At 47.7% G+C, this 20,741-nt stretch overlaps 7 protein-coding genes across 7 annotated transcripts; 5 read left to right on the forward strand and 2 right to left on the reverse strand.

Moving 5' to 3' along the window:
- Positions 1 to 730: 730 nt before the first annotated feature.
- BDV27DRAFT_159057 (putative aquaglyceroporin) lies at positions 731 to 2,446 on the forward strand (the record flags this gene model as incomplete). The annotated part of the gene is made up of 3 exons (XM_032072810.1): positions 731 to 1,465; positions 1,530 to 2,071; positions 2,134 to 2,446. 3 exons carry the CDS (start codon positions 731 to 733, stop codon positions 2,444 to 2,446), a joined length of 1,590 nt encoding a protein of 529 aa, XP_031926233.1.
- Positions 2,447 to 3,226: 780 nt separating this feature from the next.
- Positions 3,227 to 4,747, forward strand: BDV27DRAFT_165640 (FAD binding domain-containing protein; the record flags this gene model as incomplete). The annotated part of the gene is made up of 1 exon (XM_032073985.1): positions 3,227 to 4,747. One exon carries the CDS (start codon positions 3,227 to 3,229, stop codon positions 4,745 to 4,747), a length of 1,521 nt encoding a protein of 506 aa, XP_031926234.1.
- A 992-nt stretch (positions 4,748 to 5,739) lies between these two features.
- BDV27DRAFT_159059 (uncharacterized protein) lies at positions 5,740 to 7,843 on the forward strand (the record flags this gene model as incomplete). Its single annotated transcript, XM_032072811.1, has 4 exons — positions 5,740 to 6,197; positions 6,248 to 6,649; positions 6,698 to 7,050; positions 7,113 to 7,843. 4 exons carry the CDS (start codon positions 5,740 to 5,742, stop codon positions 7,841 to 7,843), a joined length of 1,944 nt encoding a protein of 647 aa, XP_031926235.1.
- Positions 7,844 to 9,937: 2,094 nt separating this feature from the next.
- BDV27DRAFT_159060 (GPI anchored serine-threonine rich family protein) lies at positions 9,938 to 10,438 on the forward strand (the record flags this gene model as incomplete). Its single annotated transcript, XM_032072812.1, has 3 exons — positions 9,938 to 10,065; positions 10,138 to 10,272; positions 10,327 to 10,438. The coding sequence occupies 3 exons, from the start codon at positions 9,938 to 9,940 to the stop codon at positions 10,436 to 10,438; spliced, it is 375 nt and encodes a 124-aa protein (XP_031926236.1).
- Positions 10,439 to 12,134: 1,696 nt separating this feature from the next.
- BDV27DRAFT_165641 (uncharacterized protein) lies at positions 12,135 to 13,222 on the reverse strand (the record flags this gene model as incomplete). Its single annotated transcript, XM_032073986.1, has 2 exons — positions 12,135 to 13,106; positions 13,187 to 13,222. The coding sequence occupies 2 exons, from the start codon at positions 13,220 to 13,222 to the stop codon at positions 12,135 to 12,137; spliced, it is 1,008 nt and encodes a 335-aa protein (XP_031926237.1).
- An 892-nt stretch (positions 13,223 to 14,114) lies between these two features.
- Positions 14,115 to 15,911, forward strand: BDV27DRAFT_165644 (amino acid/polyamine transporter I). Its single transcript, XM_032073987.1, has 3 exons — positions 14,115 to 14,285; positions 14,372 to 15,003; positions 15,090 to 15,911. Exons 1-3 carry the CDS (start codon positions 14,134 to 14,136, stop codon positions 15,896 to 15,898), a joined length of 1,593 nt encoding a protein of 530 aa, XP_031926238.1. The 5' UTR covers positions 14,115 to 14,133; the 3' UTR covers positions 15,899 to 15,911.
- A 685-nt stretch (positions 15,912 to 16,596) lies between these two features.
- On the reverse strand, positions 16,597 to 19,026 carry BDV27DRAFT_146338 (uncharacterized protein; the record flags this gene model as incomplete). The annotated part of the gene is made up of 5 exons (XM_032070567.1): positions 16,597 to 17,061; positions 17,134 to 17,556; positions 18,152 to 18,228; positions 18,258 to 18,437; positions 18,960 to 19,026. The coding sequence occupies 5 exons, from the start codon at positions 19,024 to 19,026 to the stop codon at positions 16,597 to 16,599; spliced, it is 1,212 nt and encodes a 403-aa protein (XP_031926239.1).
- Positions 19,027 to 20,741: the final 1,715 nt, after the last annotated feature.

Below are 20,741 nucleotides of genomic sequence, written 5' to 3' on the forward strand. Positions count from 1 at the left end.
TGATAACAGTCAATGCTATAGGACACTCCATAATATGTGTCATGGCCACCGTTAAGCAACAGAGGTTAACGTGTTCTAGAGCTCGGGATCGACATGTCCTTTGGTCGGGTTCCTTGAAACCCTTAAGAGGCCTCCCGGACTCTACGGAGTACTGCCAACCGGGATGACATCCCGAGCTGTCAATGATGAACATTCTAGAGGCCCAAGATACCGGATATGGTAGGTGCTCGATATTTTAAAAATGTCCCTGTAAAATTGTAGGGCTCGGTCTGTTGATTGCCAAGAAGATTTGAGATTTTTCTTTTCTTAAGGGTTTACGGCTGCTCGTGACATCATGGATCCGCCGGCCGGGCGAGAATCCGCTCAATCAGTCGCGATAGGGTTGTTTTGCCACGCGACTCTCAAAGAACAACCAGGGAACATTTATCATAATTAGACAACTTATTGGCCATTCTAGCGTACTATGTCAGAAGAGTTACTTTTGGATATTATGACCCCACCGCGCGTAGATCAGATACGTAGTAGAAAAGGAAGGAGGTAGGTTATTCTCGACTCGGTCAATGGTATCATCATCGATGATGTTATGATATAAGATTTTCATAATAGACAGAGCTAGCCTTTCATTCTACTGTGTGCTTATATATTGGAATTCTATCCTTCCCATTTTGTCTCTTTCTTCCCCCTCACCTCTTGCCCGAGCCTTGGAATTCATACACACAGAAGATCCGAGATGCCAGGAGAGCAGGATCTGGCCGATGGCCGTCTGGATCGGAATAATGACCTGAATACAATCCAAGAAAATAGAAGCGAGCCACCGAGACCCCAAAACCAACAAAACGACATGAGACAAGACAGACAGCGACCACCACTGCAGTATCGCAGCACCGGATCACAGCGAGCGTCCCGATACTCTCAACTCAGACGACGGCAGACGAACCAGACCAGTCGGACAAACCAGACAAGTCAGACGAATCAAACGATTCCTTCTCTTGCCGGCCCACGAGAACCTGACCCTAGCTCGACATACGTTCATCCAGAATATCATGACATGAATCCCGACTATGGGAAGACGAATGAAGAGCCGATCTGGGGTTTAGCGAAACCCCTTCCGCGCGTGGTCCGACCAGGCATGCGCCGCCATGATGGTGGTGGGACAACGTCTGCCTACCCAACAGGACAAAAGGGAGAGTCAGAACCAGTGCCTGAGTTGGAGGCCACTCCAGACCAGGGAGACGAGCACGGACAAGATGGGCGGGCGACCTCTGATCCTCGGTCGGGCACCAATGATGATACAATGGTACACCAGGAAATGTCAAATGCGGATGCCCCCGACAGAGTCTCACGTCCAGTAGAAGACGAGGTGACGGAGGATGGGGGTAAGCCATACGGGGGCGAGGCGGAGCATTTCAACAAGTGGTCTAGGGTGCGACACAGACTGCGAGAGCCATTTGCTGAATGGCTAGGGGTAAGACATCCTACCCATTCAGAACATGATTTAAGAGATAGCATGCTGACTATGGGATTGGCAGACTACAGTGGCAATGCTAATTGGATTATGTGCAACTCTGGCAATTTCGACCGGTGGAGGTGAGGCAGGCAACAAGCTCGCTCTTTACTGGGCATGGGGACTGGCTATTACCGTGGGAATCTATATTGCCGGTGGGGTCAGTGGTGGCCATCTAAACCCAGCGATTTCCATTTCCCTATGGATTTATCGAGGCTTTCCAGGTCGGCGATGTATCTATTATGTGGTTGCTCAAATTCTGGGGGCTCTCACGGCCGGTGGACTTGCATATTGCATATATCGCGATTCGATTTTCCACAGTGGTTCCAACAGCGGTTCCGGCATCACAATGGGTGCTACTGGTCTGGGCTTCTATACCGAACCCCTGACGTACGTCCGCAATGTGACGGCGTTCTTTAACGAATTTGTCGCTGCCGCTATTCTAATTTGTACAATCTTTGCCATGGGTGACGACAGCAATGCACCGCCCGGTGCGGGTATGCACTCGTTCATCATTGGCCTGTTGATCTTTGTGTTAGCAATCGGCTTCGGTTATAACACTGGTGGGTGCGTATTTTCCCACTTGCTTGGATGTTGTGAGAGAGATAGCCCCGCTAACGGATGTCTAGATGTTTCAACCCAGCCAGAGATCTTGGCCCTCGCCTGGTGGCTCTGATGGCAGGATATGGTGGAAGCACGTTCACCGAACGAGGGGGTTGGTGGTTTTGGGGAGCTTGGCTGGCTACCATCTCTGGTGCCCTAGTAGGAGGCGCAGTGTATGACATTTTCATCTTTATTGGTGGAGAGTCTCCGATAAACTATCCCCGTACTCGTCGCCGGAGATCCAAGCTGAAGAAGGAAGCGAAGTGGAGGAGAAGGCTCAATCTGGGGCGACAGAGGCTTCCTAGTATTGAAGAAGCAATAAAAGAGCTCGAGCAATAAAGCCTGACATCCATACTTATGTATATAAAAATATAGAAGTAATACCATCCTCTAATCCTGTTCACTAGAGCCTTATGAGCGATCTGTGCTTAGCTTGAGATCGTACTGCTCATCGACATCGATCTTTTAACATCCGCTTCAAGCCCCATATGTCAGGGAAGAATATACCACGCTATGGTATAACACCTGACATTCCCGGCGCATGTGGCCCTGATCATTGCTTGACACATGGTTGTTTGGACGATCTTATTGGCGATTATCTACTAGTGGGCTGTTGTTGTCTTGTTAATGGACCGTGGTATAAGATCTCCGTACAGCTACCAGCCATCGTTGGCCAGTTAGCATTGTTTCATTCTCTTTGGTCGTTCCCAAGATGACCCCAGATAAGTCAGTCCACCACAAGAAAGTCTCCATGACGTTCTGCCTTTTACTATTGACATCTGGCCGTTGAAGTCTCTTGTCACTTTCAAGTTCCGAGAATACGCCAAGTTAACAGGTGTCGGACAAATGTAGCGTGAGTTTATGATTGTGCATGATATATACTGCCCGAGAAACAGTCTACAAGAAGATACCACCCTGATGTGAATTTCCCTTGATTGTGGGCCAGAAAAAGAGTCATTAGGGGGTTTATTCATGCCCGCCGTCGGAGTTCGCAGCCCGAACGGAACTTAGTAAAGCCCGAGATGAATTATTTAAAAGAAACCCGTTGCAGGACTTCATTTGCGAACTCAACACGACCGCTTCCGAGCCCGAAATACATTTTTGATGGAGATTTGAATGATGGACCAAATTTGGGATGTTATCATTGCTGGAGCTGGCCCAGTAGGGCTTTTTCTCGCATGTGAATTGGCCACAGCTGGCGTGTCGGTACTTGTACTGGAACGAGAGACTCAGCTGGCGTCGCCTTGGAAGGAGGGATTATTTGGTCGTCGCGGCCTATATATCCCTTCAGTCGAGGCATTCTATCGTCGTGGTATGTTAAAGGAGATCTTCGGTGAGGACGATCGCCCGACGAATTTCCAGAAGACCGAAAGCTTTCAGTTTGGGGGACACTTTGGTGGCTTGGTACTTAATGCCAACAATATCAATTTTTCACGATGGCCATATCATTTACCAGGACCGTCCTTTCTTCCTGGTCCGACCTCTCTTGGGCGTCTCGATGCGGTGTTGTCAAAACGCGCGGAGACTCTTGGTGTACAGATTCTTAGAGGCATGGAGGTCTCTCGACTCATTAATGAAGGTGAATCAGTACAGATATGGACCGGCGACCAGTGTTTTACGGCGCAATGGCTCGTCGGATGCGATGGTGGACGCAGCACCGTTCGCAAAGCTGCTGGATTCGAGTTTGTCGGGACAGAAGCGCAGTTCACTGGTTATATTGCGATGTGCGATCTCGACAGACCAGAGTTATTGAAGCCAGGATTTACGCACACAAACATGGGGATGTATATAGTTAGTGGGCCTGGACAGCTGCATGTTATCGATTTTGATAGGGGCTTTGACCGGTCACAAACTATCACGCGGGAAAACTTCCAAGAAGTATTACGACGAGTGTCAGGCACAAATATCGTTGTCGAAGCGCTTCACTTGGCCTCATCATTCACCGATCGCTCGAAGCAAGCAACAAAGTACCGTAAAGGACGTATCGTCTTGGCTGGCGACAGTGCCCACATCCACTCTCCACTGGGCGCGCAAGGATTGAGTACGGGGATTGGTGATGCGATGAATCTCGGCTGGAAACTTGCAGCTACTATCAAGGGGGTTGCATCCCCTGGCCTATTAGACACTTACCACCAAGAGCGGCATCCAGAGGCAGCACGAGTGCTGGGGTGGACTCGCGCTCAAGTCGCGACATTACGCCCTGATCCGTATGGCCAGGCCATTGCGAATCTCATGCGGGACATGGTAAATACACAAGAAGGTGCCACTTACTTCGCCGATCGCATCTGGGGGCTTTCACTGCGCTATGACCTGGGTGATGCACATCCACTTGTCGGCTGTAGCGCTCCGGATTTTGAATTCGATGATGGGCTGCGACTCGGAGCTAAATTAGAAAACGGACCCTTCTTGGTTATTGACTTTGAGAGCAATCGTCAGGTGGCAGAGTTTGTGCAATCATTGCAGTCCCTGCAGCTCATGGTTCACTACTGTGGAAACAGTGCAAAGGAGACATTCGGGCTGAAGGGTTTACTGTTGCGACCTGATGGTGTCGTGGCATGGGTGTCGACGAACGAGGTTGACATAAGAAGCTTGCAAGCTGCATTGTCCCGTTGGATAAGTCTCGCCAGACTCGAGCCCTGAACAAGCATATTATATGGTACATCCAAATACCACATATGTCATACATAAATATTGAATGCTGAGACACAATATGAAGTATCCTACCAAAAATTCGAAGCAAGTTACGCCAAGACATCAACACATAACACAATTTATATCAGGTCTTCAACAGTAGACTGAGCAGACATCAAGTACAGAATCCAAGAAATTACTAAATAGCGGGTTTCGATCGCGAGTTCTTTGTCTTCGCCACAGTATTCGATATATGAAGCTTCGAGATAGTAGAGGTTCTTCCACAACTCAGTTTGTTAGAGCGTCATGCTAATATGACTAGGTGATCAATAGTCACGTGAACGTCGATGGTTCCCCTGGGACCATTTCTTCGCCCCAATTCTTAATCCAACTAGCACGGTTCTCAAGACTATTAAAGAGCTTAGCTATTAGTAAGGTTACAATAAGAGATGAATGTGTGTGTGAAACGCGGGTCTGTGCTACCCTGATTTGCAACACAGCCACTCTCAATGACCAGAAATATGTCATGCCGAATATTCTGTTATGATTTCCCAACTGGGTGCTCTTGTATTTGCAATCCTGAAGTTATATCTGTATATTACACTAAAAATGATCCATAATGTTAAGATCCCTGATTTACTCACTTTCTCATCTTGTGGAAGAGGTGTTAGGCGGGACAAGTTGAATTTGTGACCACTGCCTAGAACTCTGCCTAAGTGATTGCCAACCAGACAAGGCGCCTCCTCCACCATTAGTTATCAAGCAGAGCGTAGGGCCTCAGCACATTAACGCATCGGAACATGAGGAAATGTTTTGGACCAAATGCCAGTGGCAACTGATCACCTTGCGGCTCTGCCCCCCAGTAGAGTTTACACTATGAACTGCACAGCCCCAGAGGCCATGTAGATCTGACACAGGGCCCCAGCTCTCTCCCAACTCACCTTGCGCGCTTTGTATACCCTTCTCACACAAAAGGTGGCTCACTACGGCTCGCTGCTATAATGTCGGGACTTGAAGTCGTCGGGGTCGCAGCAAGCCTCCTTCAGCTCGCAGACCTCGGGGCAAAGATATCAGTCAAGCTCTTTGGCTTCTATCGCCACGCCAAGAACATCAACCAGTCCATGCAAAGTCTCTCTAGCGAAGTTGCGCTGACCTGCGCTATTCTGCGTGAGCTTGGAGAAGTTTTGAGCCAAGATGGATCATCAAAGCTTTGCTCCAAGGAGGCATTTCGGACTGCGCAGCAAGTCCTCAACGAATGCCAAAAAGTACTTCTGCAATTACGAAAAATGACAGAGAATGCCAATGAGCCCACAACATCGCGTATGCGTCGAGCTACGGGGACCATCAAGAATGTCTTTCTTGAGCCAAACGTCGATCCCTTGAAAGAAAATCTAGAGAGGCTCAAGTCGACAATGCTTCTCCTCCTCAACGTGATAATGTACGCGGCAGAAGTACGCCAGTAAGTATACCACCCATGATAATATATCCTTTCCCTGAGCTATCAATTAGACATACCTTCCCAACAAAACTGCAAGATCAGCGTACTGTGATAGAAGGTCTTCTTGAAGAAAGGGTCAACCATGGCCAAGAGGCAAACCACACTCGCAGGATCTACAAAGCAGAGGCGAAGAACGACGACGATGGCCATTTCTCTGCTACAGTCAGCCAAGGTGTATCCAGTCAAAAGGTTCGTGGAAAAGTCAATCGCGATGGACAAGATGAGCTTCAGGTGTACGACCAGCTCATCCGACAAATGCTCTTTGAAGTCGATATATGTAAAGAAGAACTAGAAAGGGACCGTGGTTTGAGAATCCGAGATGGTGTCTTGAGTATACATGCCAGCGAAGTAGTTCGCTATCAGTTGACACACGGTCCCTCTGTCATTCAGAGACTCGACGTCTCAGGGTTTCAGTAAGTCTAGGTTTAGATCTGTGTCTCACATAATTCTGACGGGAGCAGGAATCAAACCAAAGATAAACATGCATTTCCCAATGCCGAGACTCAGACTTCGGAGATGCGACGCAAATCTGAGAGCCTCCAATATTCTCATTCCACAACATCCGCAGGAACCGGGTCGACCGCTCGGCCTTCAATGTCCAAGCCTGTGTCTAACTCTATGCGCTTTCAGTTCGATGACATGGACACAGATGAGGCTAATGAAACAGGATCGACCGACTCCGAAGACACCAACAAAGTGGCTGAAATTAGATCTCCCGCTAGTGATGATTCCTTGATGTCTAACGATACAGGGCAGACAAAATATCCAGATCGCTTGGCAGACGAAATTCTTGGAAAATGTGCCGAAGAAGATGGTAAAGTCTCAAAACCCAGTATATCCCTCTCGGTCTTCTGTTGCTGACTTGATTCTCTACAGCGAAACGAGCTTCTCAACGGCCTCAGACAAAGGGTTGGAGGACTTGGGGCTTTTTTAGCTCTGGACACAAAGACACTAAAAACAAGCCCGTACGCGCCGCATTGGGCGAGGAGAATTCATTCTTCTATGATACAAAGTTGAAAAGATGGGTCAAGAGAAATTTTCAGCACAGCTCCACTGTCAAATACACGGACTTGCCCGTTCATGAAGACTTGATCAGCGATTTGATAGGGCCCAACCCATCACGTAAAGAAAGGGGGCAAAAGAGCGTAAGACGCAATAACAAGAGCCGCTATGTCGATTATCTCTCCGATATTCAAACCAGCGATATACATTCAACCTCAATCACAGCTCCTTCCGTACCTTCGACTAGTCATGATAGCGTCCATTCTGGGCCCAGCAGCGTACCTGCGATGGACTCGTTCGGGATTACTGGTCAGCATGTAGCAGAAGGCACGACTCTCCAAGACCCGCCACCAACTAGGGGCTCATACCCGTCGAATACGGACATTCCTGTTGGAATTACTACTCCAACAATTTTATCCGATGGCAAGGTCAATGAACTAGACGCCTGGTCTGACAATGAGTTTGACAAAACACCCCCGCCTTCGGACCTGGACGATTGGTCATTCGAAGATTTCTCCGCATTGGATAGCGGCATGGCTCTCCCGACCAAGTTTGCGACTCTAGTATCGCATTGGACAACTTTGAGGACAGACGAGGTCAGATAGGTAATGCATCGATGATTAGTATAGCAGATCCCTAGGGTCCCAGTTTTCCAGAGTAACAGAGTACGCAAATCTACTCCGCCGTGTATAGAGACACACGTAAATTGTAGCAAGTATTTTGTTTGATACAAGCTGCTTCTTATGTGGTGTTAAAACACCAATAATATTGATTCCTATGAAACTCTCTGCCCATTAAAATGGAAATAAGAATCTACCTTCCATCTAAAGCTATTCTATTCTACCTTTTATTAGTCTTCAGATGGCCGGGTCAAGCCGCCCCGAGCAAGGACGTGCTCATCTCTACTCAGTGATCATAAAGCGGCGAGGATGAGCCCTAGAACAGAGATGGAACGCCAAGCGTTGCCAGACATTGATTGAGGTATTCGGGAAACGAGCAGGTCATGTAATCGAACTTGATTGAGACTTAGATATTTGAAGTTATTGCGTCCGACTCAAAAGATGTGAACTTGTATATGTGTTCTATAGCCTTGAAGGATGATCACCCTGACCTGAGTGTGAATCGGTACATTGCTCTGCTAAAATGCAGGCCGTTTCTGTCAGAACTAATCTTGAATAGGCAAGATGGATTACGACCGGCTGACCTTAGTGGTACAACCAGGAAAGGAAATTTCTGCTACCAACTTCTGGGAATGAAACTCGATTTGCGAATAGCTCCGAAGTATCTGCAAGGCCTAGTACTATGCCATAGCCCGTAGTTTCGTTGTCTGGCGGGGAAAACGTGGATTCCGGATAAAGGTGACTATCATTGACGAAGGAAAAGTAATTCTGTTCGGATGTGAAAGGGCCACCGAACTAATGGTTCATCCGATTTGGATTGGTACAAGTCGGCAAGCCTCTATATCACAAGCAGCGTAATATTGGCGTTAATATATGAATTGCCACATGAAATACTCCTCTTAATCATCAAGGAACTCGAGACACATCGAGGTATCAGCATATTCACCCACATACCATTGCCGCTTTAAAGAAATGGTTGTCATGCACGAGCCCTAGTCTGTGCATCCTGAGCGCAGTCGTTTCCGTGCCACGCCTCTCGAGATTGTCTCGTTCCATAGTTCCTGGGTGTCCGAGGCTACTGCACTATGACTAAATTCTATTTATACATTGACTATGCCATGACCTATAGCTGCGACAAAAGTCAATTGAGATTTCAGAGCAATAAATCGCATCAAGCGGAATCCCCAGAATAATTATCTTTTATAGTGGCTCGGGGTCCGATAAGCCCTTCCCGTGGCGTACACGATTTCTACATGGTTCATGTTTCGCATAAACTCTCATTCAACTCTACGCCGCTCGCTGTTGAGTTGAAAAGCAACAGGCAAGCTTTACGTTATGGGGTTTGACCCAAGGCAGACATGGGCGGGTATAAAAAGCTCAAACGACAAACGTCCGGAGGCCGGGAAGATCGGTGACACAAGAATCCATACTTCTATCTATATAAGTCCCCTTTGCAACGGGAGATTTAGAACGAGTCGTGTAGTGGGATAGAATGTGAAGAACTTTGATTTCCAACTCTATGCATCCCTGGCAACTGAGACGGGCGAGACATGATATTTGGTCAATATTTCAATTGGAATGCAACTACTTCTGCAAAGAGGGTGAGCGACACTTCTGAACATGTATCGTACTCTGTACATCCCAAAAGGAGCTCTCTCTCAACTCATCTCGTCGATCGGCGAAAACGTAATGTGGGAGAAGCCTTCAGCAACCAATTGTTCGAGTCGCATATGGGAGCGGTCGCTACAATTTACAATTCGACGAGATAATGGCGAGTGCCTTTTGATGCGCTACATGAATATGTACAGTAAGTACACAATTTGCATTGACATTCTTCTCTCGGCTACCGGTTGATTGATGTACACATTCGGCGATGATCCAGAAGTCAAAGCGAGTTACTACGAAAGATGAGGTGCGAGCAAGTATACTCATGTCCCGATGATGACTATATAATGCCATCCTACCTTGCTCCATCTCCTGCCTCATCGCTCTCTAGTCACTATCACACCTAGCCAACTTTCTACCAATTTTACCCTTGTTCGTGAAAAGCCCATCCGACCTCATCCAATCCCCATCAAAATGCGGTTCACCCTTGCTTGCCTCGCTGCTCTTGCATCTTCCGCCACAGCCTATATGATCAATACCCCAATGGGTGGTGATCGAATCTACCTCCAGGCGGGAACCACGATTACATGGGCCGCTGTTGAGTAAGTTATAGACTGCTTATTCTCAATCATGGATCACAATCACAGTGCACTGACATGTTGGATCTGATCTAGGAGCGATGCTCCATTGTTTGATCTTTGGCTTGTCAATATGCGACACTTTCCCCCGTACGCAAGGCGCATCCAACAAGGTATCAACCGGGATGCGCTTTCGTACAGCGTCCAAGGTGTGAGCGATGTTCCGCCGAAGTATGTACACGTTCTATGACTCGTATTTTACGATCAGTCAACTAATTTCCATAGCACTGGATATCAATTCAACTTCGTCCGGCACAACGCCGATGAGAATGAAGCCAAGGGGCGCCCGTTGGCTCAGTCAGCGGACTTCGATGTTACCGCAACCGGTCTTATTTGATTCGGCTTCAGTTAATAGAGCTCCAGGGATCTGTGTTTTGTCTGGGAGCTATGGTTGATTACTTGATGTTGTCTTCCTCGTCCTCTTATGATTGTGTCTGGTCTATGGTTCCGGGTAGGTGGCAGCATACGCCACTTTGGAATAGGGCAGGGAAGTCTTCGTGGTTTCTAGCAGCGCATGGGATATTTCGGGTTTAGTTTTGAAGCAGATAGTACGCCAACTGAATATGTCCTGGATATTTTGGGCGCGATTGCTTTTGTTTATTTTCTTAGCTACGCGGTGCAAACATCTGTGTGATATGCATTCTAGCTCGCCGGCGAAAGACAATTTCGATCACGTCGATCATTATCCCAGTGACATCTAAAATGGCTGTAATGGTTAGGATAGTATTTACCTCTGTGGATATTACATTGTAGTGAGCAGGAGCATAAGGATGAGGGAGAGTCCCAAGATCTCAAATGATGCCCACGGTCGCAGCGACCAGAAAGAGCCTGGAGCCCGAAAAACAATGCTACCAGATCAGTACTAGCGTCTGGCCATGGGTTCGTCATTGCACTTAACGAATATCAACCATCAGAGGCTTATGCGTATTGTGCGTCAGGCACATATCCAATCCGCGTACAAAGATTGGGAAGGGTCGGATGCCACCCCATGCCGGGTGCCGTGGGGGATCAGCGCAGACGCTCACAAGGTAATTCAGGTCTCGCGCCATGAGCACTCGATATGGCGTAGAGCTACCCATAATCAAATCACGAAGCTATGGTGAGATATCGTCGATTGCATAAATATTCGTTGCAATGCGCCACGCGTGAAGTGGCAGGAGAAACAAATCCAAAGCGTACCCTGAGTTGCCGAAATCGGAGCACTAGCAGCTTAGCCCCCATTAGGGGACATAAGCGCCAAAGCCTAAGTACATGGCATGATAACATTGCGTTATTATTGCTGTGTCGATCGCACCAGAAAAGTTTAGCTCTTAGTCGGTTCGGGAAAGTTATCACGATCGACCATGACTTCGAGAAGTTAACACAGAGGGACGTGAGCAGGACTGGATTCAAAATGAATGTGTTGCAAAAAAACACCATGGTCGGTCTAGTTGATGCACGCTAGCTATGTGGATTGGATCAAACAAATAAATCAATTGACTTAAGCTTACGATATCAGGGTAAAATGGTAAGTAACCCTAACATGCGGCCATGGGGATCGGGCCAACCCGCGCGGCCCAACTCCCCCTGTCACTGCGTTAAACCCTTTAAGCGCAAAGTGCTCAACGATCGACTCCACTGGGTGTATGAAAAGGTGAAAAGGAAAGAGATCCGGCGGGCTTTGGCCATCCAGACCATGAACTATATTCAATTTCGTGGCTAAGCTGGCGGCCGGGCCCACCCGAGGAATAGATAATTAAAAAATCTTTTTTCCCAAGATATGGAGAGAGCTATGACTCTATGAGAGGCATTAACTGGCCAGCCGGATAAACCATGCCCCACGGTTAAGTGGCTCGGCCCATGTCGGGTGCAAGACTCATTTCGGTTGATTAAGATCATCATTCTACTACTTGATTTTTATTTTTATTTTTTTTTCTCCTATGGACGGAGTACTCCGTACAGGTTTACTGCTTCCTAACTATCAGGTTGAGAGGTATAGAGCTATCATACCATATTTTCAGAAAAGTTGTGTGGAGAACTGAGAAAGGTGATGTTTATTTCTTTGCCTCATAGCTTTCTTCTATATTATAGTCCACTTTACGCCATATCTCCAATTGCCCTTCCGGTTGAGGGTCAAGAACAGGTAGGTTGATCGCTTCTTGGCTGGTTGATGTCGTAAGCATCTGAGAGGAGGACTCGCCAAGGCCCTTGGACTGCCACCATCGTTTAGAGCTCGATGGTGCCAAGTATTGCCGATCAGCAGAAGGCTTTGTGGAGCCAGTTTCCCTCGAAAGAACACCGGTGGGATGTGATCGATTTCCGTTCTTCGTGGTGTATGTGCCATGATACTGTGTCAAGGCCTTGCCGAAAACCTTGCGTAGTAAGGGCCACCAGCACATGAGGTTGGCCACATAGATGGCGGTGCTAGCCTCGCGAATATACCAGAGCTGATAGATAGTTGTGAGCGGCGAGTGGAAATTAAAATATTTGTTTAGGATGGCGGCGATCATCACAAACACTCCTAGACCGAGGACGCTGACGAGGAGAATCTTCTTGCGCAGCGGCATCTGCGTCCCTTTCAGTAGGGGAATCGGGATTAGCAACATGCACGCATCCGACGAGAGGTTGAAAACCGCCTGTGTGATGGAATAATGTTGGTAGGTTGCGCACTGTGGGTTCTGGGGTGGTACAGCCCAGTATTCCGAGAAAGGTCGACAATACACGGCAAAGTAGGTAATCTCAATGACAACGAACCCCAGGACGACATAGCCGGCCAGGATTTTAACGAAGAGATGCCAGCTCAACATCTTCGTCAACTTCCAATACATGGCAACGAGACATGTCTTGACACCCCATGTCGATAGGAGCATGCATTGTTCTAGGCCAATCACGATTTTGCTGCCATATACCCGATTCGCCACGTCCTTGGGGTCGGCCAATATCAGCGGGAGTTGTTCGGAGGGGAAAAGGTTGGTGTTGTAATGGGATGATATATTGATGAGAACCAGAAGTGTCGTGTAGATACCCTGACGAGTCAGTCAGTCGCGTGAATTCCCCGCTGTATATCCAGGCCGTAAAACTGGTAGAGAAAAAATGACACACATACAAAAGTGACACTCATAATGTAGTCATCCACTACCATGTTGTTAGTATTTTGTATGAAGAGCACTCAATGGCCTGAACATTCGCGCCATCCTGTGGGTTTGCAGGTCCAGTGCGCACCTTGAAGATTCCGGATGCCTCCATTGGATATACTTCGAGCGACACTGGTTGTCCTTCTCAGCTCCTGAATACGTGAGAAAGGAGGCCAACACCGATCAACCTACATTCTCCCAATCCAAATCACCACACCTATACTCCAGAAGACAACTGCTTCTACCAAGAGCTGGCGTGGAGTGGGTGAAACATCTCCCATAGTAGATCGGATGCGATCCCTAGGTATGTGTTGAGGGGCCGGCAGCAACCGGGCATAGGTGAGGTCAAATATTTACATAAACGGCAGCGGGTCAGCGGCGCTCGCTGGGTCTATAAGCTTATTATTTCGTCCATAGTAATAGTAATAGTCTGTTAGGCCCCGACGATTCGGTACACCAATCAACCCGCGGAATTAATGTTCCCAACATGCAGGACACTTCACATTCTGAGATACTAATGCCGTATCCCAGTACCGGTCTGTAGTTCGGGCATAATTTCAGGATTCATATCCTTGCATGGTATGCAGAAGAGAGCAGGTCAAGACGCTAAGCCTTCATGCGATCGAATCAACAGCGACAACGAGACTTGCGCACGATGCTTAGTGTGGGTGGGGGTCAAGGGAAACGCAACGTGTGTCTTAGCGTGTCTGCGCCAATTTTATATCCATGCATCTTGTCCCACCGCTGCAACTATCGGAAACTTACGCAATATTTTTCGATTCTTTCCCTATCTTTTTGCTTACTATTTCAAATTCCTGGCAGAGCTTTCCCATTTTTGCTTTTTATATTTTTTTCCTTTTGATTTATTCCTTGCTTACCTGTTGTCGTTTTTATTACCTGGATTTTTGGTGATCTAAAAATGGAGCAGGCTCCAGGCAGCGCTAGTCGCGCTAGTAAGGGAAACATCCAAGTTGATGAAGCACGCCTTGAAGCGGCTTTGGGTCATAAGCAAGAACTGGTTCGTGGGTTCGGATTATTTAGTTTGACCAGTCTGGGAATTATTATTGCAAAGTATGTGTGTGGGCTGCGTTCTCTGCCTTCCCCTGCTTATGTTTCGGAAGTCGACGATCCTAACCAAGATGGCAAATTGATAACAGTTCCTGGGCGGCTACTGGAGGAACTATCGTGACTGCACTGTACAATGGTGGCCCTATGGCCGTCTTATATGGACTCATCCTGGTCACTGTCTTCTATGCATGCATTTCCGCCTCTCTCTCTGAGTTAGCCTCGGCAATCCCCTCGGCGGGTGGTGTCTATCATTGGTCGTCCGTTGTCGCAGGTAAGTATGGTCGCGCTGCAGGCTTTTTCACGGGCTACCTCAATGCCTGCGCCTGGTTGCTGTCGGCAGCTTCGATGAGCTCGGTACTTGGCAATGAGGCAGTTGCCATGTATCTCCTACGGCATCCGGGTGTAGAGTGGCATAGCTGGCAACCTTTCATTGTCTTCTTGATAGTACTATGGATGTGCTGTGCTATTGTATGCTTGGGAAACCGGTACCTTCCTCTCATCAACCGGATTTCACTGGTGCTGTCCATGGGTGGTTTGTTTATAACCATTGTCGTGTTGGCCGTGATGCCCCGTGGCCGACGCGCCAGCAATGCTCAAGTCTGGAGAACCTACTATAATGAGACTGGCGGCTGGTCCGACGGCATCTGTTTTCTCTCTGGACTCTTGAATGCTGCCTTTGCGGTCGGTACTCCGGACTGTATCAGCCACTTATCCGAAGAGGGTACGTATATCCATGTCCGGGCTTCTCCATTCCGCTATCGTCTGCTTCTCTGTCCCCAGGTTATACTAACAACACCTGACACCCAGTTCCCCAGCCCGAGAGAAAGGTCCCACAGGGCATTATGCTGCAACTTCTGACAGCATTTCTCACCGCATTCGTGTATCTCATTGCGCTCTTCTACGGTATCAATGATATTGACGCCGTTTTCAACACCAACGTCAATTACTTTCCCGTTGCCGAGATCTACCTACAGGCAACGGGTTCTACGGCGGGGGCAGTAGGCCTTATCGCCCTGCTTTTCCTAGCCACATTTCCCACCCTGGTGGGAACCCTGACAACCGGTGGTCGGATGTGGTGGTCACTTGCGCGCGATAATGCCACCCCCTTTCCCTCGTTCTTTGGCCAGGTGCACCCCACGTTGGATTGTCCAGTCAATGCCACAGTGGCCATGGCAGTGATGGTTTCCTGCCTGGGCTGTGTTTACGTTGGCAGCACCACCGCCTTCCAAGCCTTGATCTCGTCCTTTATTGTTTTGAGCACGCTCTCTTACGCTGGTGCTATTATTCCGCATATTCTATCCCGGCGACGAAGTGTGGTCCTGGGACCCTTCGCAATGCCCCACAACATTGGATATGTGGTTAATATCCTCGCGGTACTCTATATCGCTGTCACAGTGGTGTTCTTCTGCTTCCCCTTTACCTTGCCCGTGACTGTTCAGAATATGAACTACACAAGTGTTATTACCGTCGGTCTTATGACCCTTGTCGGCATTTGGTGGTTGTTCCAAGGTATGAGGACTTATAAGGGCCCTACCTATAGTCGGGAGGCGGCTGAACGGCTGGCGATGGGTAAAGCAGAGTCATCCGCTGAGGTGACTGCAATGGCTGAAATGTAAAATATCACATCACAAAATGTAGTAATAAGGTTTTGTAATATCTAAGTTAAGAGATTGGAAAAGTGAATACAAGTCTCTATGCATTTATGTTTGGTTAGGCATAACCGATATAATGAGATCTAGTGTGAATAGCGTTGGCTCCATGACATAAGTCGTGCACAGTTCGACCAGGTGCGTTCGTATACAGTGGCATATCCTTACCATGCTCATCCTGTCAAAATATGGATAACAGGGTATTGCTCAGAAACACCCATATTATTATATTGCACTTTCCTGATGGCCTCAGCATACTGGAGACTAGAGGTATTGACAATTTTCTCATTGAACTGTGATCGGTCGATCCGCAACTATCTTACGAGCGAGCCTCCAGGGTTAGCATACAAACTTATGAAAACCTACAGACAGGGAATGAAATCGAGAAGAAACTTGAAAGGTTAATTCAAGATAGTGTGGAAGGAAAACCAAGTGCGTAAAGAAATTGGAACCAGAGAAGACAGAGAAAGCGTAGTGGCCAGAGAGAAAAAGGATCTATGATCTAAAAAAGAGCCTTGGAGCTCAGGCTAACTAGATCCACCACACTGAGCGATTCCACAGATTGCGCAGCAAAGAAGGAGATCATGGCCATCTTCGAGGAGCTTCTCAGTGTTCAAGCAGATCGCGTGAATAACTCATTGAATTAATCTCTTTGTTTACTGGTTTCAAAAGGCACTAGTCGATTTGTTATCGCTGATAATGCCGTCCCGGAACACCGCATCAATAGCTGCCGTGTAAAGAGCCTCGGACTTCTTGTGTGCAATGGTGCCTTTTGAGGTTCTTGTAAAACCAACAGCAGGATCTGTGAGGAGGACACCAGATCGCGAGATATTGCCTTGGGTGGGTGCAGCGACGTTGGCTTCTACAACCGAGGGCCATATCTTGCCAATAAATTCCTCTTTGCTCACATCGCCCATGGACTGTGCTGGCTTGATTATAAGGACAATCACTGGGCGGGCATTTCCAACGACTAGCGCGCAAGCGATATTAGGATTTCCTTGTAGAGCCGTCTCCATGGGAACAGGAAACACTTTAGCACTAGTCCCTAGCGCGATGAGATCAACAGTGCGAGAGTGGAACTGCCACAGGCCTGGCTTTGTAGGCTGAGGAGTGAATAGATCCTTGGTGCGCTATTCCTTCACATCCGGGAATGTATGTCAAAGAGTGCGCCGCCCACGGAATTTATCATCCTGATGCAGCACCAGCTCATAAAGACCGGAGTCCTTCTCTACCTCCTGCATATCACATTCTTCGGCAGGATTGGACTCAAGGTACTGCCATTCTCCGGGCTGGGGAACAAGCGTCGGGATCTGGCCGCTCTCAATAGAGCCGTACATTTGACAAAGGTCAGTCAATTCGCTGAGTTTCTGCCCGACAGTTGGAGCTAGAGGTCCGCCGCCAAAGAGCACACAGTCGAATTCCTCTGCCTTCTTGCGCGCATCTGGGTCGCATTTCCAACACTGCTCAATAGTAGATGACGGGATATAAAGGGCTCTAACTGTCGTCTGATTCATAATGGAGCTCACTAGCTGACCGCTGGGTGGCATAATAGAGGGACCCCAAACGGCAGTAGCGGTCGTGGAGAAAGTGGGGATGACCATGAATGCCATTGTATCAGCCAGCTTCTCTTCGTTAGTTATATAATCATAGAAAGCAAAGTAATCTCAAGGGAAGATTCCTACATGAAATGGCGGGAAGCAACAGTAGAATCGCCCGGGTGGGAAAAATCAAACTGTTTAGCATTCTGTGGCCGACATCCTTCCGGGGCAGGGACATTCCGGTCAGAATCAATACAGGCAAGTGCAGTATGTGTATAGTACACAATCTTTGGGAGGCCTAGATTGACACCCCTGGTCAGAGACTATATAGCAGGCTTTAAGTGGGGCTGACTATGCCTATAGCCCAGACGTGTGCATAATAAGACATCTTTCGTCTTTGACATCCGTAAACAAAACATCAAAAGGGTATTGAGGGGATTGACCATTCAGTAGTTCATCCAGCGATGGTATCGGCATATAAAATATCTGAAATATGGAGTCAAGCTGCTGGATGCCTTTGACAACCGGCTCCATTGAATCCATGTAGAGAACAAGATTCACTCTCGCCTCACGTAGCAAGTACAAATCCTGATCAGGCGGGTTCTGTGGTGAAACCCAGAATGTCTTAGGCATTAGGAATTAGCTGCATGTGAAGCCTCAGAAACAAAATTCGGATTCGTACCGTCCATCCAGCTTTGCTTGCTGCAAACAAAAGAACAGGATATCGGGTATCTGGTATTCCGACATACCCAGAACTTTCTTTTCTTTAGGGACATCTTTGGAATGACCATCTAACCACCAGGCCATGAAGTCGACCGCGGTAGCCATCGCCTTCATGTCGACATCTCGAAACCCATCCGAAATATTTTGCGTTCTTGGCATGGAATTTAATACGCGACACGGATTTTCATAGGCATGATAGTCGATGGTGTGGGGAAACAGTCTCTGACCCCTGAATTCCTCTGCTCCTCAAAGCCATGACTCGCTGTGGATGAGTAAGGGCATTGTGAGTAGAGCCGGATTATACAAGAATGGATTAGCTTTTAGAAGTTAAGTACGAACGATATGAGACGGTTAGATTATAGAGTCCTCATCAGATATCATAGGTATCAACCATAACTTGCACAGGGGTGGAGATATCGGCCCATATTCCACATCGTACTGTAATGCAGGGATCGTTGCAAATTGGATTCCTTCCTTTGTAAAGTAGAACAAGCCAAAAGATGATCGCTGAAAGCGACAAAGAAACTGGGGACGCTGGCGTGCGGTTGTATCAGACACCTTGCATTAGCCTTAAGGCGAACAGCCTGCCAAAAACCAACCGATCAGTTGAGAAGATGGCGCAAGCCTACGCCTTTTGTCTGCTACTTACTCTACATACCCCCCGAGGCTGCCTACGCAAGGGTATGACCGCCGACGTTGGAGGGCTCCGACCGGAAACACCACGAACCCCTGCACAAGACTCGCTCGAACCGTGTGCCCAACCCAACCTTGAGATGTTCGTCTGTCTTTCAAGCTGTCAGGAGAGGAGTAAGATAATGGTGGACCCATAAGCATATTGAATTGTTGGCCGAAAATTCTGTGGGTCCCCCGTAGGTTATAGGGCTATCTTAAAACTACTTCCTAATTAGGCCTTATACATACAGAATGGCTTAAGTAGGCTTAACGCCGTATATAAAACTATTCCTAGAAAGTAACACAAAAGTAGCAAAAATATCAGCTCCATCATATTCTTTTCTTCAATGACCAAAATCAACAAGCTGGGGAATCTATTAATAACAAGCTAAGACTTTCCAGGATACTCCATTTGCCCGTGGACCAGATAGCCATTTGCGTATCAAAATGTGACTCCGGACCTTGCCGACCCAAGTAGCTGGATGACTCCTAAGGAGCTGTCAACGGGAGATAGCACTACAAAAGTACCCTATAAAAATGCGTTAGGTATCCGAACATTTTCTATGTCGACAGGAGCTATCTGGACAGAGTCAAGCTTAGGTAGAGGATTACAGAGAACAACGAAACCAGGCTTCACCATGATACGCAAATTCTCTCGTTTCCCCACGCCACAGCTATGTCCCTAGTCCCTAAGTCTAGGTGGCCAATGAATTCACCGTAGATTTATAACATCTAAATGCTCCTAGATATAGATCTAGATCCTTGTCTTAGTATACAGTTCGTGTATATATACTTGTCTCTACACGAGTTTCAGTTTCTTTGCCTCGGTCATGTTTATAATAGGGCGCCAGTGCAATCCATGAGGAAAGGAGATACAGATACATTTCTATTTACATACCGCTCTCTAGCAATCAAGATTATGGACGTACCGAGTGGCATTTTCTTACCGTACCCATGCAGTGAAGACACTACTAAGGGGGTTTTGCCCAGATACACTCATACTAATGTATTGTACCCTTGAGATCAGAGATAATGTCAACTTCTGCCTTAGATTGTCGGGCATAGGCTTAGCCGTAGACTACTCGAGGACCAATGTCCCGATTAAATGGCTCAACATCGCGCATTCCACCTTCGGGTACAAACTTGGATTCAATTGGTTCTGTCATGGTGCCAAGTCTACATATGAAGATATCATCCACCGATCCATGCCCCTACTAAAAATGCGAGAAGAAAACTCGACCAGGCTATGTCGTGATAGGCATCAACAGGAAATGAGACCAGTATCGCAATTCCCACCCCAAAGGGAATAGCCCTGACCAAACCATAGAAAATCACCCACGATGTATATGGACTATGAACAGTACCCTTCAGTCCAAGGTCGTCTATAGACAGGTCTATAACCAAAGCAACAATCGATTTGATAATTAACATGGTCGTGGTCACCCGCCAAAACGACCACGTCAACGGACTAAACAAAATCTAGTCCACCTACAGGAGGGCTCCATTGCTAACATTAGGTAATGAGCGAACCGCATGTATTGCATACCTGACTCCAGGCGGTTACGACATTTCACTTCTCCAGTAGTGGAAGACCGGCATGAAGAAGGTTACTGGATCAAGGGAGCCGGAGCCCATCGCTTCCAGGTCCTTCGACAGAAAGCCCGGTTGTTCTAGCTCAGTTCGCTGATAGGTAAACCCCACACTTGGGTAAACCCATTCGTACGAGTTGGGGTAAGGGCCTGATTTGTCTATCCATACGACGGAAGTATGGCTTAAAATTTGTTAACCGCACTGCAGACTACCTAGGTAGCAGAAATTGTCTATGTTCAAGTGGGATGGGTCAAACTCCAGACGGGGCGGTGATACCTTGATCCAAA

This window comes from Aspergillus caelatus (genome assembly GCF_009193585.1).
Source record: "Aspergillus caelatus strain CBS 763.97 unplaced genomic scaffold BDV27scaffold_121, whole genome shotgun sequence".
NCBI classification, from domain to species: Eukaryota; Fungi; Ascomycota; class Eurotiomycetes; order Eurotiales; family Aspergillaceae; genus Aspergillus; species Aspergillus caelatus.